The sequence below is a fragment of the Lepisosteus oculatus genome, chromosome 11, assembly GCF_040954835.1.
Source record: "Lepisosteus oculatus isolate fLepOcu1 chromosome 11, fLepOcu1.hap2, whole genome shotgun sequence".
Lineage (NCBI taxonomy): Eukaryota > Metazoa > Chordata > Actinopteri > Semionotiformes > Lepisosteidae > Lepisosteus > Lepisosteus oculatus.
The window spans coordinates 31,725,213-31,747,224 of NC_090706.1; the positions used below are offsets into that span (position 1 = coordinate 31,725,213).

General features: G+C 38.1%; 2 protein-coding genes across 4 annotated transcripts; one reads left to right on the plus strand and one right to left on the minus strand.

Moving 5' to 3' along the window:
• The first annotated feature begins 960 nt into the window (after nucleotides 1–960).
• kiaa1191 (KIAA1191 ortholog) lies at nucleotides 961–10,387 on the plus strand. Its single transcript, XM_006631880.3, has 9 exons — nucleotides 961–1,113; nucleotides 2,104–2,224; nucleotides 2,825–2,920; nucleotides 3,531–3,718; nucleotides 4,140–4,260; nucleotides 5,848–5,972; nucleotides 8,379–8,482; nucleotides 8,630–8,787; nucleotides 9,301–10,387. Exons 3-9 carry the CDS (start codon nucleotides 2,893–2,895, stop codon nucleotides 9,507–9,509), a joined length of 933 nt encoding a protein of 310 aa, XP_006631943.1. The 5' UTR covers nucleotides 961–1,113; nucleotides 2,104–2,224; nucleotides 2,825–2,892; the 3' UTR covers nucleotides 9,510–10,387.
• A 1,351-nt stretch (nucleotides 10,388–11,738) lies between these two features.
• On the minus strand, nucleotides 11,739–21,805 carry simc1 (SUMO interacting motifs containing 1). Of its 3 annotated transcripts, none has more exons than XM_006631959.3 (10): nucleotides 21,410–21,805; nucleotides 18,266–19,462; nucleotides 17,059–17,321; nucleotides 16,521–16,590; nucleotides 15,590–15,738; nucleotides 14,949–15,065; nucleotides 14,263–14,394; nucleotides 13,295–13,451; nucleotides 12,924–13,011; nucleotides 11,739–12,754 (listed from the first exon to the last, which is right to left on the minus strand). In XM_006631959.3, the coding sequence occupies exons 1-10, from the start codon at nucleotides 21,536–21,538 to the stop codon at nucleotides 12,534–12,536; spliced, it is 2,523 nt and encodes an 840-aa protein (XP_006632022.2). In that variant the 5' UTR covers nucleotides 21,539–21,805; the 3' UTR covers nucleotides 11,739–12,533. The 3 variants fall into 3 exon arrangements, with proteins under 3 accessions (XP_006632022.2, XP_015205411.2, XP_015205410.2); XM_015349925.2 differs by lacking the exon at nucleotides 21,410–21,805 and adding an exon at nucleotides 20,691–20,977; XM_015349924.2 differs by lacking the exon at nucleotides 21,410–21,805 and adding an exon at nucleotides 20,403–20,645.
• Between the last annotated feature and the right edge of the window lie 207 nt (nucleotides 21,806–22,012).

Consider the following 22,012-nt stretch of genomic DNA (forward strand, 5'->3'; position numbering starts at 1 on the left):
GTGCACAGTTTGTCCTCTTGGGTTCTGGTCTCAAGATAAGCAGAAGTGGAGAACTCGGGTCATCCCGGCTTTAGCTTTGTTCAGAATATTTCTTTTTAATTTTGGGTGTCGACAAAAAGAGTCCAACTGTCTAATTGTTGATCAGAAGAAAAAAGCAGTAGGTTTGTGAACACAAGATTTCCTCTGTTGCAGAAAGAACATCCTGGGCAGGATTCTGTACTTTACTGAATCACTCAGCCTGGAGTCTTGAAGGTCTCAGGTCCTGAATCTGACTGCTTGTAGTCATGTGGTTGGGAAAAAGTCAGCTTCCCAGTGACTTAACCAAGGAAAATGAGTTGGGTTCTCCCTTTTAAACTATGACATCTCATTGGTGATTGGCTGAGATGCTACACTGTTCAGCTTTGATACAGCCTTACGATGCCTCTTATCTGAGGAGTCTCGTAGCCACATTCTTGTCCTTACACAAAGAGGCACCAGGCTGCTTGGTCAAGACAGCACAACGATGATCAGAAATCCTTAATTACACTTAATTCAAAGTGAAATAGTATGATTTGCCCCCCACATTCATTTTGTATGTGTAAAAATTGTACGAGGAACATATATTTATATCTAACAAAGTTAACAAGTGAATGCAAATAGGATATAAATCAAGTGTCAGCTTTTACAGGAAATGGGTAGCAGCCTGTCTCATGGTTGAAAATTGAAATAAGCATTTAGTCTACATGAAATTCACAGAGCTCTGTATTTCAGATTTGTTATCTGTTGGTTTAAAGAGGATTGATTATTCTTTCATCAATTCAACTGTCTGGGGGGAGGCAAAGCCCAATCATTTGAGGTTTACTTTGAAGCTGTACCAGCACACCTCAAATCCGAGTTGTTTCTGAGTCTCCACCAATTTTTGCTTCCTCATCACCTGTGTCAGCTACTTGGAGGAAGTCTCGCGATACGTGTGGTGAAGCCGAGATTTGCTTTAGTGTGTTCTTAGTGGGAGTCATGGACGATTTGAGAAGCTGTTGTTTAACAAATAGCAGAAATAACGTCTTCATCGCCCGTGTGAGAGAGTCTCCAGCTTTGGCTTGTTAATGTAGGGGGACTACGGATTAGTACCGCCAGGTTAGTAAACGAAATGATCTGTTTGCGTTACAATATGTTTTTGTTCTGATGGCTGTTGATTTGTGTCTATAAGCACAGTCATGATGAAAGTAGAATAGGAAGGTTTCATAGTTTTCGTCTACGAGGTGCTGTTCTCTATAATTCTCTATAGTTCTCTATAATTCGAGTTTGACTTTGTAGATCTGGTAGATCGTGACATACATTGTATCCGAGGCCTCTTGATAACAAGTAGTTCAAGCACCGTTATTCATATTATAGGTCAATAAACCGCGATTGGCTAAAATTGGACAAATCAGATGACTAGCCTTATGGATGTGTAAGGTTGGATTCGATCAGCTTTGAATTATAAAGACATTTTTAATTTGGATATTTTGTGTGCTTTATTGTTTCTGTTATGATTAACGCAGTGCTTTCCTACCGACCACTAACGTAGGTAGCAGCACCTATTTAGCGTGATGCTTCTTATGAGCTAAACTTGTAGGCCTAAAGTAAGCGTTTCTCCTTTAAAAACAGCAAGGGTATGCAGTAGGTGGGGTGGCAGGGATTCCAGTGTTTGAGTTTTATTTTCACCTGTCATAAAGTTACCGTCATAACTATTGTCTGTAAACAAGGATCGTGCTCTGCAAACATTAGTCCCAAAAAAATCAAAGATCGTAAGTGGCCCCGTTTCTCTTGTAGTGTTATAAAAACCGAGCCTGGATCCTATGATAATATCTAAGAATATTGCATATAAATCTGCTGAATTCAGTTAGTGGTTATTACTAATTTTATTTTCTGGGGAAATACAAAATGGTCCTACAAAATGTTCTGGTTACTTTCATCTGAAGGTTGGAAATAAGAAGGGTCCAAGTTGTTTTATCGTGGCAATAATAATAAATGAATAATTTATAAGGTTTGTAATACAGTATAACACCTTTGTGGCTGTTCTTTCTAATCCAGATCTCAGTAGTTTATCCAACAAATGGCACTGACTACTTTTCTGTTTTGCAGCTCTTCTTTCTGCCTTGTGTGGTCTCCTAACTCCCTCAGGATGCAGGCACTTCCTTATAATTTTAATTGTCTTCATATAGTACACCTACGGGTATAACTTCAGACTCTGTTTACCAGTTGGGTAAGTTGAGTTTGTTGCTTTTCTAATGTTTCCAGTTTGTTCATGAAATGTTCTTTGTGGTCCTCTTTATTTTTGAACAAAGAAAACTCCAGTTAGTAATGATAAGTTACACAGAGCCCAGATTTTCTTAACTCTTGTAGTAGTTTGAAGTAAATCTGCCATTTTGGTACCTTTCCACATATAAATGATCTTAATCTTTCTTGTAACAGAATCTGTTTGGAGGTGTACTTTGCCTTTGTATGCACATAGGTCCTGATGTATTTTACAGATGCTAACTTTAACTTTTCATTTTGATGCCTGCCTTTTCCACATTTGGAAAATAATGCACATAAAGGGAAAGCATTTAAGGAGACTTTATGAAAAGAGGTTTTAAGACATTACAGTACCAATTTAGTAAATTACTTGCAAATCACCTGGTAATGTCTCCCTGGTGATTGAATTTCTGTTCTTTAGAGAACCTTAAAGAGTTTAATTGGAAAATATAACCTTATTTTCAACCATATAAAAAATCTTCTGGACTTCTCACACTAACAAGAAATTCATTTAAAGATTTAGCGGTTGTTTATATCCCTAAAATTAAATAATTTATGTATTTCCCAGGTGGATTACAAGGGCATTTTTTTCCATCACCATTACTGTCTTGAGTAGCTGAGTCTTGGCACAGCAGAATGGCAACTAGACCAACTGATTTACCAGGTGAGAAAATAATCTTCTTTTGACGGTATAAAGGTATGAACATCACTATAGAATTGATTCATAGATAGTATAATATTAGATAGTTTTAGTTTTCAAAATCCCAAAATCTGAGTTCTGGAGTCCAGTTTTAAACTATAGATGTCAACACGCTTCTATCGTTTCTTAAGGAAGAGACCTTGATGTTCCTCAAATGGCCAAACCACATCACTGAACGTGACCTTGATGTGAGAGTCTGTTCTCTGGTCAAGCTAACATAAGAGAAAGAAAGCAAAATACTAGTTATGTGTGTAGATCGGTGAGCATGTACATTTTTGTAAATGGCAGTATAATTAAATAGGTTTTGTCTGTGCCAGAGCTCACGTTCCACCCATCCAGAATGCAAAGGGGGGGGGGTATTTGGGGATGCTGACAAGTAAGGAACAACATTTAGATTTATTTAATATTAGGCATGTGCATTTGAAATCTTTAATATCATTGACACGTGTAGTAGCTTGGTTGATTTTGACTGGGCTTGTGATTAAAAAAGAAAACCAAATGCTTTGCTGGTTTGTGGTTTTATATGAAGCATGTCCAGTCCCTCTGTTCCTCACTTATGATGTTGTGTGAACAGCCCTGGAGTCAGGCACCTCGGAGGGTCTTCTGGGGCAGATGTCCATCCCAATTGGAATGACCCGCCGTGCCTTCAGCTATGATGATGCCCTGGAGGCACCCATGACCCCACCACCTGCTGACATGGGCACCAACATACTGTGGAAGAAACCTGTCATTCCAGAGAGGAAGTTCCAGCATTTGTCTGAGGTACATTGTTCTTGGACCAGGTGTCCCTGCTGCAGCTAGGCTTCTAGGTAACTAATCGTTTTTTTTTAAAGATCAGGAGCAGTTTAGCTTTGGTAATTGCACAGGTTGTTTAATTGTTTGTTTAATTTAGCATTTCTGTATCTGAGGTTGATTTTTAATCTGGAAAAATGACAAACTTTGCACCGTACCTTTTATACAAGAGCACTTGCTTCTGCTTTTTTTATTTTCCTTAAACCTGACAACAGTCCTGCAAGCTTTGTAGATCTTAAATCTGGCAGACGTTTGACCTCTGCAGGAGAGCTGAATTTGACCAATTAAGCCTTAATTGCACAAATAAGCTGTGCAATTACTTTTGAAGACCACAAGTCAGCATCCCTTTCTTAAATTTAAAAGGTTATATGTGTGTTTCACTCTTGTCTAGCAAGGAGAAGAACCTGGAGCAGTTTTGACCCACTCTTCCTCTATAGACAGTGCAGCAAAGCCGACAGCGCCGGTAGTGAAGGCTAAAGCTACATCCATCATCATGAATTCCCTCATCACCAGTAAGTGTGTGTGTTGGGGGAAATAAGACACATTATGTCATGTATTACAAAAACATACTGAATGTGGCTTGATCTGGAAATCACCAGCTATACAACTGAGTTGGAAATACAAAGAACGCTTATGTCTGTTAATAAGAGTGGTCTCTAAGATTTCATTTAACATTACAACACATGTTTGCTCAGCCTTAATAAATGTATATATTTATTAACCCTATAAATGTTCTATTTTAGTTAAAAAAATGGAAGGCTATGCTTGGTGAAGTGTCAGGCAATATAGATATGCCAGTTCTGACTAAAGAACAACTTTGCCATTCAGCCATTGAGTGGATGGAAGAATCAATCAATCGTTATGTAAAACGTGCCCAACCTGCCAGCATAAAGAGCAGATTTTTTCATCTGACTATATTTTAGAGTTAGACCCCATTGTTATAATTGATATATTTGGTATCTTTTGAAACCAAGGACATTTTGAACTGAAGTTCTTAACCTTACTTTTTATTTATAATTTACTTTACTTCTATTAGTCATTTTACATAGGGGATAATTCATATATTTATTAGCTTACCTTTTAGTTTCAGTGACTGCTATAAAACGTAGTATATGGAATAATAGGAATCTGATTATGTAATTACATAGATTGCTGTATGTTATAGTGGAGATTAAAAACTATTTCACATCCATGATTAACTTGTGAAAAGATTCTAAACTGCATGTAATGGCTTGGTGAATAACAACCTCCACCAGGTGGCATATCTGTCACCAAAACATCTATGAAAAGGGCCATCCTTAAAGCAAAAACAGAGTCAATAGCACATTTATTGTTATGCAGTTTAACATTTGTCATCAATAGGGATAAACACCATTGGGTCTAGTGTTTATATTATTATCAATATCTTGTTTGAACTTGAACTTTGAAAATAATGCAAGCTGTACTGTACATTTCTTTCATAGTTCTTTGATAAACGTGTGCCTGTTCACTGGTTTCAAACCACTTGGTACAATGTGTAATCCATACTAATTTCACAAAGTACCTCGTCATTTGACCCAAATCAATTCCCTTGCCAATGAGGTAATAAAATGTGCAATAACATATTATGCAGCTGTCAGTCTTTGAAGTGTATCACAGTCAATCAGAATTGATCAATAAATTATGATAACGAAACCATTTTAGCTAAATTAAAAATCCATGTTTCTTTTTTATAAAAAAAGATATGCACTCATAATGATTTCTTCTGGAGATTAGTATATTTCAACTACCACTTAATAAAAGAGATGAAAGCAGCTGCAAACTCTTGTCTAAGTGGAAAATGTTATCACGAAAGCCCACAGACATCAGGACTGAAATGTTCTGGGGAAGAGGCTGGGGACTGTTTTTGTATTACCTCTCTGTTGCTGCAAAATGTATTTCCATTTCATTTTGCTGTGAAATTTATTTTCTAAGAAGGGAGAAACAATTCATAAGGTAGCACAAGGGGAGAAACTGAGCAAGACATTTATTGCAGTTAATGGTGATGGGTTAGACAGACAATGGTTTGAGAGTGGCAGGTGCTTGTGTCCAGTGTGGCTGATGGACTCTTGTTCCTTCAGAGCAGACCCAGGAGAGCATTCAGCGATTTGAGCAGCAGGCAGGCCTGACTGACGCCGGCTACACCCCTCACAAGGGTCTGACTGCAGAGGAGACCCGTTACCACCGCTTGGCCGAGGCACTGGATGTGAGTCGTTGAACAGTGTGAGATCGGAAGCAGTCCTATTTAGATTCATAAAGCTTTTGTTGACTGGCAGACTTTGGCACATCTATATCACTCTGCAGCTCACAACTGGCAGCCCACTGAAGCTCAGCAGGTGTGAGCCTGGCCAGAGCTCCTGGGAAAAACTAAGGTTGCAGCTGGAAGAGGTGTTAGTGGGGCCAGTAGGGGGGGCTCACCTTGCAGTCTGTGTGGGTCCTATTGCCCCAGCAAAGCGATTGGGACACTATACTGTAAAAAGCGTCATCCTTCAGATGAGACGTAAAGCTGAGGTCCTGACTGTCTGCGGTCATTAAAAATCCCAGGGTGTGTTACTCTAAAAGAGCAGGTGTCCTGGCCCAGTTGTTCCTAATAATCCCCATCTATGAAGTGGCTTCATCACTCTGTTCTCCTCCCTCCTGATAGCTGATGTGTGGTGAGCATACTGGCCCCACTTTGGCTTCATAATAATAATAATAATAATAATAATAATAATAATTATAATATAGCTGGTGTTGTTGACTTCTCTATCCTGATTTGTGATTGGCCTTGTGCATGCATTTATTACAACATATAAACATGCCACTTCTGCATGGGCAAGTCTGCATCCAGATACAGAGCTGTTACAGACATTCAATGCTGTTCATTTATGGAGTAGTTATTTTTTAAAAAAGTAAAACATATTTAATATGGTCACCAACTACACCATAACTTTGTTTTGTAGATGACCTATATGGGACAAATGGCCTTCTTATATTTGTAATCTATGATATTCGTATTATATCAGGAGACAGCACCGTCACTTTTTTATAGTAGCGTTTTTTGTTCATAAACTCATAAAAGTCATAAAACATAAAATTGTTCTTTCACATGGTGGCGTTACATTCAAGTAACAATTATGCTCTGCAAAACAAAACATATAATTCTCTGTACTTGTTGCGACAAGAATATTGAAATGCTTTAACATAAGTAATTGTGTAACTGGTGTAGCCCATCTTAAGATACATTTAGGGGATTTAGCAGTTATTTCTCTGGGATGTCAGGGTAAATACTGCATCTTCAGATGTATTTTTAGGTTTTTACAAATATTTACTTAGCAGAAACAGTAATTTATCATATATATATTCTTTTTTCTTTTAATAGGTGAATCAGTTAAGAAACCTAGTAAAGGAAACCTATAGACACGAATATAATTTAATACTGTTGCTGTGGTCAGAAGTGCGAGTTATACATTTTAAGTTTTAAATTAATTGCAAAAGTTATTGGAAGTTTTTTTTTTTACAACCACTGAGTACATTTCTATATATGTCATCAATAAATATAAAATCGTCTTCCTCTCTAAATTAATGTATTAATATTACATTCTCCCGTTTTTTTAATCGATGCTCATCTCTGCATTTTTATTTATGATCATCTTAACCTATAAAGGTATATCCCTACGCGAGTGTACGAAATATAAAATGTCCAGGCTACGTTTGTACAAAATTTCCAGTAATCAGAGCCGCTCTGTGAATTGGGAAGTAGGTTACTAGGCAACCCCAACGACAGGGCAGAATGGACCAGTCTTGTTTTCTAAAGAACCAGCCAATCCCGGCTGCACTTCATGTCATGTGATCATTAGGACTCTTCAATGGCCGAATTGAAAACGACAAAAAAAAAGGGGCTCAAACATGGATAATCTGGAGATTGCAATCTGGAATCTAATGAAGAAAACTATTAACAATAAAAGGTTTGCTATAGGTTTTGATACTTTGTTTTGTGTTGTATCTTTCGAGAGGGTAAAAGCTAATATTTATGGCAATATAATACGAGGGCTTTATCGACTAGTTCGGGGCCTAGTGTTTTGAAGAGCCTTGGTCTGCAGTAGCCTGTTTATCGAGGCACAGAATAAAAACTTTGGCATCTTTTATTTAACAAACAGCATTTATGTAACGGGCATCGGATGTGGGACTGTATAAAGAATTTGCTTTTTTTTTTCAAAGCAAGTAATTAGAACTTTCAACATTTATATATGTATAACAATTAAGAGCTTGATCTGAACGCCATACCATTATTAAAACATATTTGTAACTTTAAGAATTCAATGTGTTTTTGTGATTAAAAATTTAAATATTTTATAAATTGCTGCGGATCAAGATAACGTTTAGTGCTTTAAAGTTTTGAGCACATGGTTGCAAAACACTAGCTTAACAGTGACTGATTGATGCATACTGTTTTTTAAATGAGTATTACAATCTAACTTGTTGCTTGCAAGTTAATTTCGGAATAATTTAGCATAACATTAGAAAATACAGTAATAAAGCCTTCTGCTTCTTTTTATGCAACATCAGAAAATGTACAATACTCTGGTTTTTCAGGTTGGTATTAATAGCATTGTATTTTGTCTGAGAACAGAAGATGAAGATGCAGAGTGGGGTTTCCAAAGAGGAAAAGCAGGCATCATCAGCACAGTCTACCCCCACTGGAACTCCTCAGGCTTCTCCAAAACAGAAACGCAGGTATGGGACTCTTTAGTGCTCCATTTCTACAGAAAAATCTATGCATTTGTCCAGATGCACAAAATGTTGGCTCCATTGAAAACCTCTAGTATTTTTTGTGTATTCTTAATAGTGTTACAACTTGAAAATTTTTGGTCTGTTTTTTAGGGGCTGGTTTAGCCAGGGCTCAACTGCTCCCATCACCAGCTCTGAATTTGGTAGTGCCAGTTCCAACGTAGATATGGGAGGTGGAGAAGGAGGAGGAGTAGAGAGGTGGAGTATCTTTGGGCCTCGACCAGTTGTGCAGAAATCTACTACTGACCCAGGTGTGTTTTTACTAAATTTCTTTGTAATACATTTTTGTATGTGGATGTATAGGTACTGCACCTTTTAAGTTATTTGAACTTTAAATCTTTAAAGTCACCTTGGATGAAGGCATCAGGTAATATAAAATTACCATTACTGTATTTATATATGCATGAATATTTCCTTTGTTTATAAAAGTTCAGTTAATATATTACAGTACTATATGATGAATGAGTATAAATAATTGAATCTGCGATTAATGTCTTAATTTCCTATTGCTGTCTTCCAAATTGCTATATACCAGAGAATTTCTTCCTGAGAAAAAAGTTTTTAAAGATCTGTGTTGCACTGGTGAAAGCTTTGTCATTTTAGTTCACAGTATAGGAAACCAGTTTAAATATAGCTTGTTCCTTGGTTAAATATCAATAAGCATTATAGCAGTAGCCCCTTGTCTTCATTATTCCCAGAATTTCACCTGCTTTCATCTCTGTCTTTACTGCAGTATGATAGTGATGCTGTCTGTGTTCTTGTAGGAGGCTTTGCTCTGCAGTCATACCGTGGTGCTCAGAAGCCCACCCCCATGGAGCTGATGAAGGCACAAGCTACCCGCATGGGTGAGGACCCTGCCAACCTCAAACCACCCAAGATGGAAATCCCCGCCATGGAAGGCAGGCAACAAGCATCCCGCCCCCACAAACTCAAGCCTCGGGACATGAATGTGCTCACCCCTTCTGGCTTCTAGTAGCTTTCAATTTCACCATAGCCAAATCTGCCCCCTCCATTCCCCAGGCACTCTGTAATAACTTTGCCTTTTGGATATTTTTGGGCTTGTTGTGTACCCCATTCCAGGTTCACTGTCAGTAGTCCTCTTCAGCTTTGTCCATCTTGAACAGGATTCACGATTTTAGAAATCATCTAGATGGTGGGATTCGTACCCAAAGTGAAAATGTGAAACGAGTAGATCGCTACATGTTTGTTTTCACTAAAGCCTTTGAATAACTGAATTCGTTTATCTGTGGGATTTTGAGGGATTTGTGGTAAAAGGCTTAATCATGAAATTACATCACTATAAGTGTGAGAAAGGGCTGCAGCCCTAAGATTGGTTCAACAAGCATTTTGTTTGTAAATTACATTGGTGGTATTCAATGCACGTTGTCTCCTGTGTACAAATTGGGTCGCCAATTTTGCTTACAGTGCTTACTATTGGTAACAATAACTGCTGGTCTACTACATAAACATTTCTAATATGTAATAAAACTACCAATTGTTAGCTGTAATTTATTTTTTGTTTGGGTCAGATAGGACTGATCTAAACTGTGTGATTTCAGTGTTTTGTTATTCCTCAGCAATATCCAAATGGCACCTAGATTTGTTTACTATTTTATGTGATGGGAAACATTCTAAAACTGCAATTCAGTATAGTAATCTGAAAGATAAACTTAAGACATTATGGCATTAAACTGTTTAAATTGTATTTTTCACTTTAATTTGATTGCAGTTGTCTTACTTTCTGTCAGTGATTCTTTTAAGAATTTTAAGTTTTCAGAATTTTACGTACGTGGAGAGAATTATTTTTGTTCCTGATGCTTTCAGTGGTAAATAAATTCAGAACTAATGTGACTTTATAAACTGACTACATTTATAATTTTACCTTTTTCTGTTTATATTTATAATGTCGGAGAAAATGTTGAAGTGAAAGCAGACCTTCAGCCATTCTGTTGTAGATATGTGTTTCGCATCATTGGCTTGCTGTACAAAGAAGAATTTGTGGTTCCTTCAATGGTGGCAAGGTTTCCAGGTCCTGATGCAGAAAAGTAACCCAACACATGGTACTACCCCCACCATTGGCCATTGGTATGAGGTTCTTGCCAGGCCTAACAGGGCCCATGTTGGCCAAAAAAGTTCATTTTGATCTGTCCATGGAACATTGTTCAAGTTGAGGATCATCCACTTTTATTTTGCAAAACTTGAGGTGAGCGCTCATGTTCTTTGTGAATAGTGATTTTTTTCCCTTGCTACTGTGCCACAGATCCCATTTGTGGATTGTCATTTATTTTTGATGGTGGAGTTATGATGTTCTAGGGGTCTTTGTGGCTTCCTGGATAAATTGATGACTCCTGGAGAGATTTTGACAGGAAAGCCACTCTTATGAAGATTTGCTACTGTCCCAAACTTTCTCCATTTGGCCAACAGGCCTCTGACTGTGGTTCAATGGAGCCCCAGAGCCTTAGAAAAGGCTTTGTAATCTTTTCTAGTCTGAAAGACAACAACTTTTTTTTTTCCTCTGTCTTTGGAACCTGTGCTGACAAACTTCACTCGGATAAATAGTGGGTAGGACTGTCTGAAATCAGGCCTGATTGTTAACCAAAATATTCAAAGAGCTGACCTTAATTATCCCTTTAATTGGGTTGTGTTCACCGGGGTGGGCAAGTAAATGTCACTTCTGAATATTGCATGTTTACCTTGAAAACCTGAACTTTTCTCTCATTATTTTCTTGCACTCTACACATCACAAAAAGATCTAACCAAATGCACTGAAGAATTCTGCAAATTTGCTGAAAATCAGAGGGCAAATACTTTTTCATGGTACCCTGTTAAACACATTTGCTACTCAACAAAATAGACCATCTCAGAACTGTTGTTGGAGTGCCAGTAAATTAAAATCTTCTAAGACAAGTGTATTACCGGCGAAAACTGCAACCAAGAGAAAAACAAATAGCACAAAAGCAAAAGGCTGTGATGAGAGAAAGGAGAGGGAAAACATTCAGACACATCTAAGATGTCTGTGAAATAAAGCTAATGGTTATTGGCAAAGAGTTGGTTAATTAATGGAGTTGAACAAATAAAAATGAAAAGATGTAGGGTGATTCTGTAGAGATGCAAATATTTCAGCCTTTTTTTGCTCTCCTTGCATTACGAGTTAAGCACTCTTGCCTATATAACACGTGGTCTCCAGTAAACATCACTCAGGTACTTCTTAAAAGCAATTTATTTTAGCAATTACATACACTTTTTTTTAAAGCTGGACATACACGGTCATAAATTACAATCTTAAAAAAAATCTCACTATAACTTGTTTTCCCTACCTAATTTTTCTTTTTCACAGTACAGCTCTACTATGTATAAAAAAAATCCCTCTGCATTTTTTTTGGAAGATAAAGGATATGGATTTTTTATGTTGATTAAAAGTTTTTGGTGTCATTTTGATTATTTTTTTGACAATGCTTTGACTGTTGCATAACATGCTATTTGGCATAATGAATTTACCTGTGTTTGTGGCAGTTAAAAGTGTTGAGTTTCTTAAGAAGCTCGGTACATTTATAAAACACAAGGGCAAATTCATGCTTAAAAATTCTCAACTGTACATATTTTTGATGCTTAGGTTGATAAGCTATCAAAAATGTCTAAAAAAATATATAAAAAGTATGGACATCTGGTGTATATGTTGCTCTCAATATTAACAGCAGAAGGCACTCTTAAATTGCCCCCGAAGCTTTTATAAAATAAGTTATATACTAATTGTTTATGCAAAATTATAAAAGGATACTGTACACGGACAGCATTTTGTTTTCTTTAGTAATACCATAGGTAAGGATCCAGCCGTGACTACAAGCCAGTTTCACCTTTGTGTTTAGAAGCAGGTGACTTAGAAAACCACCGGACTGTAGTTGGCTTTCTTTGATGGTGAACTGTGTGACAAATTTAAAAAAAGGCAATAATTTATATAACAGATTTAAAAATATTTATAAAAGGTAAAAAAAAAAATCTAAAAAAATTCATCTTCCTTCGTAACTGCTCCCTGGAGAAGAGACTGAAGCAGATGGATTCGCTGTTCCAGTTGAGAATTCAGAGGCTCACCCAGATCTCTGGCAACTCTATTACAAAAAGCATCAGCTGCCTCCTGAACCGCTGCCTGGGTGATCCTGTCATTCTTGATGGGCGCTGTGCCAGAGCGGGCACGTTCCGTGATGGAGTACCTCAAATGACCTGCAGAAGGAAGACGACGATTTACTTGCAGACATCTGGTAAGATTCGCGTGCCGTTAACAAAAGGGTAGAATATTCGACTACTCCAAAATTCATTTCCTGCTCTAAGAGAGGTTTGCAATGCTGTTCGACCACCTGAACACGTGTATCAGATGCAGGAAATCTCTCACCTGCTAGGACTTCCCCATAACTGACAAAGAGCATAAACAACATCTCAAGCAGCTCGTTCCATCGTAGCCAGCGGTCTCCATTGCCATCCTGAAAAAATTGAAATATATTTAAGGAATGTAGTGTTCTGTCTTCAACCAACTGCCATTTTTAAAACAGCCATAAGCTATAATTTAAACAAGATTATGCCTATAAAGTAATACTACCAAGCTGGGTTCTTGATTAAATGTTATAGCAATCGTAACCTTTTCTGAATTAAAATGATTAAAAGGAGATTCATTCAAATATTTCATTGGGGGATGTGTAGCGTTGGTCTAAAAAAATGCATCCTTCATAACACGCATTCAATGTGAACACAGTTTTCAGCACCTACTGTAGGGTCTAAAGGGAGCTCAGTGTTTTGCAGGAAGTGCAGCAGGAGACTCAGTGACATGGGCATTGTGGTCTTCTGGGGGCAGGCGTGATCCAGTAGTAGCTCGAGCAGCTTGCACTGCAGGAGCTTGCTCTCCATGGTCTTCAGCAGCTGTAACCTGAGAAACACGAAAGAAAACAATAACAAATCTTAGACTATTTCTCAGTGAAAGCAGACAACCATCCTGTTGTACATTTGTGTTTCGGATCATCGTCTTTATAAAAATACTACTACTAATGATAATAATTACTATTATTCCTTACACGCATTTTTGTGGATGTTCCCCTCAAGGAGCTTTTAATAGGGTAATAGGGATTCCCCTCCACAACCACTAATGAGTAGTCCCTCTTGGATGACCAGGAAACCAAGGTAACATTTATTTTTAATAACCATGGAGATTCAGGACCTCGGTTTTATGTCTCATCCAAGGGCAGTGCCTCTTTTGACATTACAGTGTTCCTGTCAGGACAACAGGATCACCTGCACTTTTTTTTTTTAATAACCATGAACAGTCAGGACTTTGGTTTAATGAACAACAGTGCCTTTTTACAGTATAGTATCCCTATACTGCAGGGTGTAGGGTGGACACCCCCTACTGGCCCCATTAACACCTCTTCCAGTAGCAACCTTAGCTTTCCCAAGACGTCTCCCATTCAAGCACTGACCTGGCCCACACCTACTGAGCTTCAGTAGATTGCCAGTTGTGAGTTGCAGGGTGATATAGCTTCTTTCACAGGAAATCAGATAGCCACAGTTCTGAGATCTGATCAATGCGGAATTTGAGCAGTATTTAACGAAGTGTTTAAAAAAAGGCAATGGCAGATCTGGAGTTTTTTTTACATTAAACCAATAATACAACAATGGTAACTTCCTGTAATCTATGTATCTCTTTTGCTTGTCTCCTGCAAGTTCAGAACTCCTCCTCTAACCTGTGGTGCCGGTGAGGAACAGTGTTGACGAGAGTGTGGAACATCTCCCTGGAGAGTTTACTGGAGCTGCAGGTAGGGGAACGATCAACCTCTATAGCGAGGGCTAACATTTTTTGGAGAAGGAACACTATTCTGCACGAGAAGACAAGACAAGATGAAAAAGGAACGTATCATTGACCAACATAAAAAACTTTTCACATTTTGAAAAATAATATTTTTTCCCCAAAAGCCTATAACTTGTATAATTCTGGGTATTTAGAAAGTAAGGTCACAAACAAGTGACCTTCTGGCTTTCACTGTTTTTTTAAATGGAATTTTGAGTTCAAGAATCAGTTGCTTATTGCCAGGCAAGACATGCCTTTTGGAAAAAAAAAAAATTAAAACTGTAAGAAAATAAGAAACATCATGACGCTATTCATCCACACAAAATGTTGCCTGTAATTTCATGAACATTTCTTTCCTTTCAGATTACATATACATTTTGCAATGCCGGCCACACATGAAATTCAGTTCTACCAAGCTTCTGTTTGCTCTTTTCCAGGCGGAACAGAAATATTGTGATTTTAAGTTTACATGCATATTCAATCCACAATTTAAACGTCTTCAGCACATGATTAAAATCAAATGGAACTCAGATAAATACAACTGTGCATCTGTGTTCTTTCATAAACTGGAAGTAAACTCACTTTAAATAGTTGTCTCTGTCCTGTTTTCTCTCTGTATCCTCTTCATTTAATCTTTTGTTCACTTCAGGTTCAGCGGTGGAGTTCATGACAGCAGTTGTAAGCCAGTTGACCACATCCCTGTAAAATAGATTTTTTTATTAACTTGCATCTATTTGGCTAATTAATATAAAATGAAGAAACTAACTTTCAAAACATTTTAAAACTGTAGCACTATTTTTCTGTTCCCCATTTTAAGTGCACTAAGAAAATCTGATTAGAAAGACGCAGTTTTATATTTTAACTACCTTTTTATTACAAGGCACAGTACTTAGAAACAGTAATCTAGAAATTGAAAATGTACATTTTGATCTTTGATTTTACAAGCTCTTTTAAACAACTTCAAAACATTGAAAATAAAAACATTATGGTATGTGCAGTGGGTTGCATTTGTGCACATTTTGGAAGCATTTAGTGTTTAAACATATTGAATGAGGCTTTATTTGAAACCAAGACTGAATTGTGTTAACATGTTATGAGTAAAAATATTATTTTTTAGTTTCACATTTCTTCGTACAAACCGTACAAACAAGACGTAAGCCTTGCACTACTAGTGAGACTGGTAATTCCAGAGATATCACTGACTACCCTGGGAATTTTCTGACCTGACATTTGCAAACTTCCTGTCACAAGAGAGTGTTGCCTTCACGATGGAGCGATGTAGTTCCTGCAGTGTCACCCTGCGATGAAAGTCATCCTCTAGGGTTTGTAGTACGTAGTGTAGTAGCATGCTCAGCACAGCTGGGGGGTGTTTCTTCAGACATTTTCGACAGAAAGACAGTAAGATACAACTTTAGAAGGATGTACAGTACAAGCTATCGCATTCGGCAGCCCCTACGTTGGATGGAAAAGTGGAAACGAGTTTCAGGTTGAAGCAGCTAAGCTATAAATTACTACCTGACCACAGGGTATATTCCCAGATAGGGTCTGTTTGAGGAAGTATCTTAAATCCATGTTTTTCTTTACAAAAACAGATACACTCTAGTAAGTAAGGCATTCAATTAAAAAAATATATTTTTTCAAATGACTAAAAGCATACTAACAAATATCAGGGACTCAAGGAATGAATTTTCAGAAGAAATGTTTTGGGAAATGTTGAACATAGAAGATGTGAGGAAGAGGTCTTTTTTTCCAATTGAGCTTTCACTTATTTAATTGAACAAGATTTAATTGACCTTTTTTGGTACTTGTGGAGTTGCAGATTTAAATGCAGCTGCAAAATTATATAATTAACTTGAAATTAACAATTAGGTCATATTAAGATAAAGGTGAGTCATAAGTTCAATTTAAATAAAGCAGTCTATTAGGCAAAAAATAAAAAAATGGCTCTTCCAGTTCCACAATAAGCTTAGCAAGCCCTGTCAAAACTTTTAAAGGAGACTCAGAAATATGGCAACCTTACTAATGGCTCAAATTTCACAGCTATACCACAGCTGTATTTTATAATTACACCCAACAGTTATTCACTCACAAAAGTGTGAGATATTGTTGCATGTTACCCGTGTATTAAAAGGAAACCAGGGGCTTTCCTCCTACCTTTTCATCCATTGCAGATGAAAGAAGCTCCCAGTCCCACTGCACTGTAGACTGTTTAGCTGGATGAAGCCTGCAAAACAGGTCACATTATTAATTAGTTGAGCATGAATTAATGACTGATCTTCTGAATTCCCTTCCATGAAAAAAAAAGGTTTTAAATGAGTCAGATTTAGTAAGAGAAATGCAGCCTCAACCTCATAATTGTACAGCTTGTTCTTTTACATAAGAGGCCCCATGAGAAAGCATTTTTCAGGTGGGCATTCCTTCTAGATCACCTATTCAGTGTATATACAGCAGTAACTTACACACTTAAAAACAGCCAAATCTTTGATGTAGATGTTTCAGTACAAAAGCATGGTTCTCATTATTTTTTTTCCTTTTGGCTTCCTCTTATAAATGTATATTTTTTCTAAGCAATATTATTTACATGTAAACTTTCCTTGTTTTTTTTTGTAGAATACATTAAAGTGGTGTTTTTTTACCTAGATGGAAAGCAACCTTCCCCATCCACACCATAAAAAGGAACACATTCACTTACTGTTGGATCTTCATGAGTAGGTTGTAGGCCTCAGTCACCCGGATAGAGCTCTGCGATTCCAAGAGGAGTTTGCGGAGAACATGGGAGACAATATCACCAGTTGGGTAAAAGCAAGGGTGGAGGAAGTCCAATACAAACTGCAGAGTGCCCTCAGGGTAATTCTCTTCCATAGTGGTATGAACGAGTCTCAAACTCCGGTGACATATGGGCTGTGCCGTCCCATCGTCCTCGTCGTCATCAGACTGGCTCAGATCAGGGTCATACTGGAATACCAGAAAATAAATAGTTTTTGTACAAAGTTTTCTTATCAGAAAACCTAATATTTCTTTACTCTGGCCTATCTTTACTTTAGCTGGTACAAGAAAGCTGATAGGGAGGCACAGTGGTTAGCACACTTTCTGCTACCTCGCAGAGCCAGGGAACTGGGTTCAATTCCTGGGGTGCTACCTGCATGAGGCTTGTATGTTCTTCCCATGTTCAGGTGTGTTCAGGTTTCGTCCCACACTCATAAATCACACTGGGAGTTTATGTGGTAATTTGGGAAACTGGCCCTGGTTTGAATATGTTTGTGTCTATCTGCCCTGTGATGGGCTGGTTTCACATCCAGGGTGTACACTGCCTTGCACCCATTGCTTGCTGGGATAGGCTCTGGTTCCCCCATGATCCTGAATGGGCTGAAGTGGTTAGAAAATGGGTGGATGGAAGACAGTAGAAAATGGCACACGTATCCAACTAAAATGAAATGAGAACACTTTTTTACCTGTCACACTTGTCTTTCATGTCCTATCAAAAAATTGTTATTCTTTACAGACTTTTGTAAATCTCCAAAAGCAAAATGCAACACTGGAAATGCTATTTCTACAGTACTATTTGTCTCTTGAAAGTTTGCACTTATTTAACTTACACTTCCAAGCTTATGTCTCATTACTGAAACATCCATTAATTCTACTAAAGCTAGCCCCTACAATCACGTTTAAAGCTTAGTAGTACATTTCTAAATGATATATTAAAACTGCAGTATATGCTGAAAAATACTATGGTAAAATGATAGTAATTTGTTCAGTACTCCAGGTTTCCAGATTAGTCGTATTCTACATGTTTTCTTTCTCTGTTTAAAGTTAGAGATGGAAGCCTGCAGGTCTATAAGAGCAGCTCTTGATCACAAAGCAAGTTTAAAGAACAAATAAACAATTCTATTCTTTCCTACCTCCCTTTCCTCTTCCTGAACTTTCCCAATCCCTTTCCCAGGAAAGAGATCCTGGAGAGGCATTCCTGTGAGAAGCTTCAATCTCTTCAGCTCAGTTCGATGCACGTAGTGCCTCTCCTGTCGAGTGGTGTCCCGTGTACCCTGTTCCGAGTCACTGCCAGACGAGTCCTCGCTCCCACTTTCTTCCAGTTCCGGACTCAGTAGAGGACTCCTGCTTGAGAAATTATCACTAGAGCTCAAACTTTTCTCCATTTCATCAACGGCACATTCGCTGGTGGGGCTGTTGGAGGGAAGGTCTGCATCGTCCTGCAGCCAGTCAGGAGAATCTCCAGCCAGAATCTCTGTGGAAGTTGGGCTCCTTGGTTCTCCATCTTTCATCTCATTCGAAAGAGGACTGACGGCACAAGGTAATTCAGCATCATCTTGTTTTGCTGTAAAGTGCTGGTTATCCTGATTCGGAGAAGCTGTGTGGTTTCTGGGAGACCCAACAGAGTTGTTGTCACAGCAGAATCTCTCAGATGACTGTTCACCACTCTGTAGAGTCCCTTGAGTGGTGGCAGAAGTTGGGTTTTGTGGGGACTGTTGTGGTTTTTGGGACATCTGGTCATGAAGTGACTTTTCCACAGGGAAATAATCTATATGTGGTGTGTTAAAACCACCAGAATATGTAACCTTCCCATCTGCCTCTTCCATGTTAGAGGCATCTGAGAACACAGCCAGGTCTCCATCACTGGAGTAGCAGTGGGTGCCAGCACCAAAAGACTCAGAGGCATTGGAGATGTCTGGGGTGTGGTCACTCAAACATGCCAGGCTTTCTTTGTTTTCCTTTTCTGATTCTTTGCTATCCTGTGAGAGGGGCAGCTCGCCATTTGGCAGTTTGAATTGCGAGTACTTTGGGAACCTGCACGGCGAAAGAGTTGGGGAACATGGGTCAGAACAGGCCAGTTTAATGGGTGAGCATGTGGGGGACGTTTCCAATTCATCCCACTTTAAGGAGCTAGGAGTGGAGGGTGTATTGTCACTTATTATCTCCTCTGAGACTGTGACCCTCTCCTTGTCATTGAGAATCTCCCCACTGAATTCCATGGGACTGCTTTCTCTCAAGCCAACCAGTTCTACTGTGGGCCCCGGCCTCTTTCCTTCATGTATCGCAAAAGCCCAGGTACTACAGGCATTTTCTGTGAGGTCAATACATATCTGAAAGAAATCACAAGAGAAAAAAATAATTCCCTTTTAATTCAGAAGCTACTGAGGTACAGTACAAACCGTTGCCTGAGAAATCACAGAATCAATGAAGAACATGTGCTAAGGCAGTATGGAGGTAACTTGACAACACAATCCAGGTTCTATAATAATACTAATACTTATTATTACACTACTACTTCTATTATTATAACTATTATAAAAGGCCTTGCCAAACCCAATGATGCTGTACATAATGATATAGAAAAAGACACAAAACGTACAACACTAAACAAAGAAGTGAGACCAGAACTAATCAGAGTAAAATGCTGGGGGTGTCAATGAGAGAAATATGTCCATTACAAAAAGAGGAATGGGGAACAGTAGGAATGCCCCCATCCACATTGACATGGAGTGGGGAGTCAGAAACATTTTTCTGGACTGACAGGAAGGATAAAGAGAGAAATCTGTAAGTGGGACTACACCTCAGCAAAAAAAAAAGTGACTGTGGGAATTGTACTAATAGTAAAAAAATATCACTGAACCCAAAACAGTCTGAACAACATGGTGCCTATGAATGACCAACAATTCATAGCTTGAGAGCCAAATCAATACCAACACATCACCAGGAGGGATACAGGAACTCCAAAACAATGAACAGTTAAAATACTCATCTGCAAACAAATAGACCTATGTGGCAGTCCTCTCACTCTATATAATGCACCGACAATACTGATATGATCCTAAAATACCAATGTGCGACAAAGGTACTGTATAAAGGAATTAAATTAACAATATATTTAACAAACCAGAATCCCGAACATGACTGTCCGTGTCAAAGAAAGGTTGCTTAAAAACACCGCATAACTTCTTTTATTCAGCGAAATCTAATTTCCTGATTGACATTTTAACAATGCACTATAAAATGGCTAACAATAACAACAATTTAGCTTACCTCTCAGTGCGTAACATTTATATTAAGACATCCGCGATGACCAGAGAATGGAAGAATATTTTAAAAACCGCAAAGCCGTTAGTCGTTACTTTTGTGTTTGTTCTGTTCTTTGTATCGCACTGATCAGACTTGTCAGGTTCAAATACGATTTTATTTCTGCTGACCTTAAGTGAATTTTAAGGTTTTATTTTTTGTTTCCAAACAGCCTGAAATGTTGCACAGGAAATGACCGCTGGATATTTTTTTAAGTTTTGAGTTGTATACGGAGCTGAAAATATATACACTAACCTTTTGTGAGACAGCTTGCGCGTCATGTTACAAAGTCGATTAAAACTAGAAGCCAAATTCTTGCATTTCTCATACTGTAAAAGTCAATCTGTCACACCATTTCATTGTAATTGTAGTATTTTTTTTATCAGTAACAGAAGTAAGTTTTCGCTGAGCTGCCCCCAAAAAACTATCGTGGTGTCATATGACGACTGGTATAAATTTTAAATTGATGAACATGACCAAATATCTCATAAGTTCTCAAAATAATGGATACAGTTTTACTTCGTTCGCTTCTAAAATGTTTTATGTTCCCACCCTCTGCGCTGTCTAGCTTATTTTCCTATGACATCAAGCAGGTGGGTCAGAGTTGACGTAAGTCTCTGTAATAAACACAATTATGTATCCATACCTGTATACCTTACTCACAGTATATACAACTTTAATTTTTTAACAAAAATCATTGGTATTTGTGTATTAGCGGTAAATTTCACGGTAACTGAAGAATGGATCGAAGTAAAAATGGGAATAAGGAAGAGTTTTACATTTTCAATACTAAAACAGCATGACAGCTGTTTTCACTCGTATCTGGAGAAACAGGTATAACAAGTCTTTGTCCTCCTCCCACAAAACCAGTCGCGCTGTTTGATGACATAATGTTACTTTCGGTGCCCCAAACAAATATGGTGGAATCGTCAATGCATTCTCGTAGGGAGTAAAACAACGAGAAAATAACTTACCGGATATGTACTACTCTCCTCACAGACAAGACATGGTTCTGTGTCATTCTTGCCGTCGTTGAAAATGTCCAAAATCTCTACATCAGAATCCTCGTCGCTTCCAGAGCTTATATCTATAATCTCTGCCATTGTATTATATACGGAAGTAACATGGTAGAACTGCGCAGTTCAAATTTAAAAAATAAAAACAAAAAAAGTGGACGCACTCTGACAGAATTCGTAATTCATGAGCAAATTACGCTGATGGATCTTGAAAATAAATCCAACCTCCATGATGCAAGCTTTGAGCGGATTCTTCATCATAACATCACCCCCACTGTTCTCATGCTTTTCACTTTGCCTTCATGTTTTGCTTCTCGTCGTGACCCTTCTTTCTATGCTACAACAGCGCCCCCACGAAATGGAGGACGAAATGGGAATCAGTCTGGATTACTGACACCATCTACCATTCGTTTAGAAACTGCAGTCTCAAGGACCCTTCTCTCGTGGAAATTATAGCTGGTTTAAGAAAAATGGCAACTGGTTTAAACTGGTCATTAGTTTGCTACCGTTCTATGCGTCCTTAAATCCTTAAATCGTTAGCAGCGTATCGGCTTTGAATAA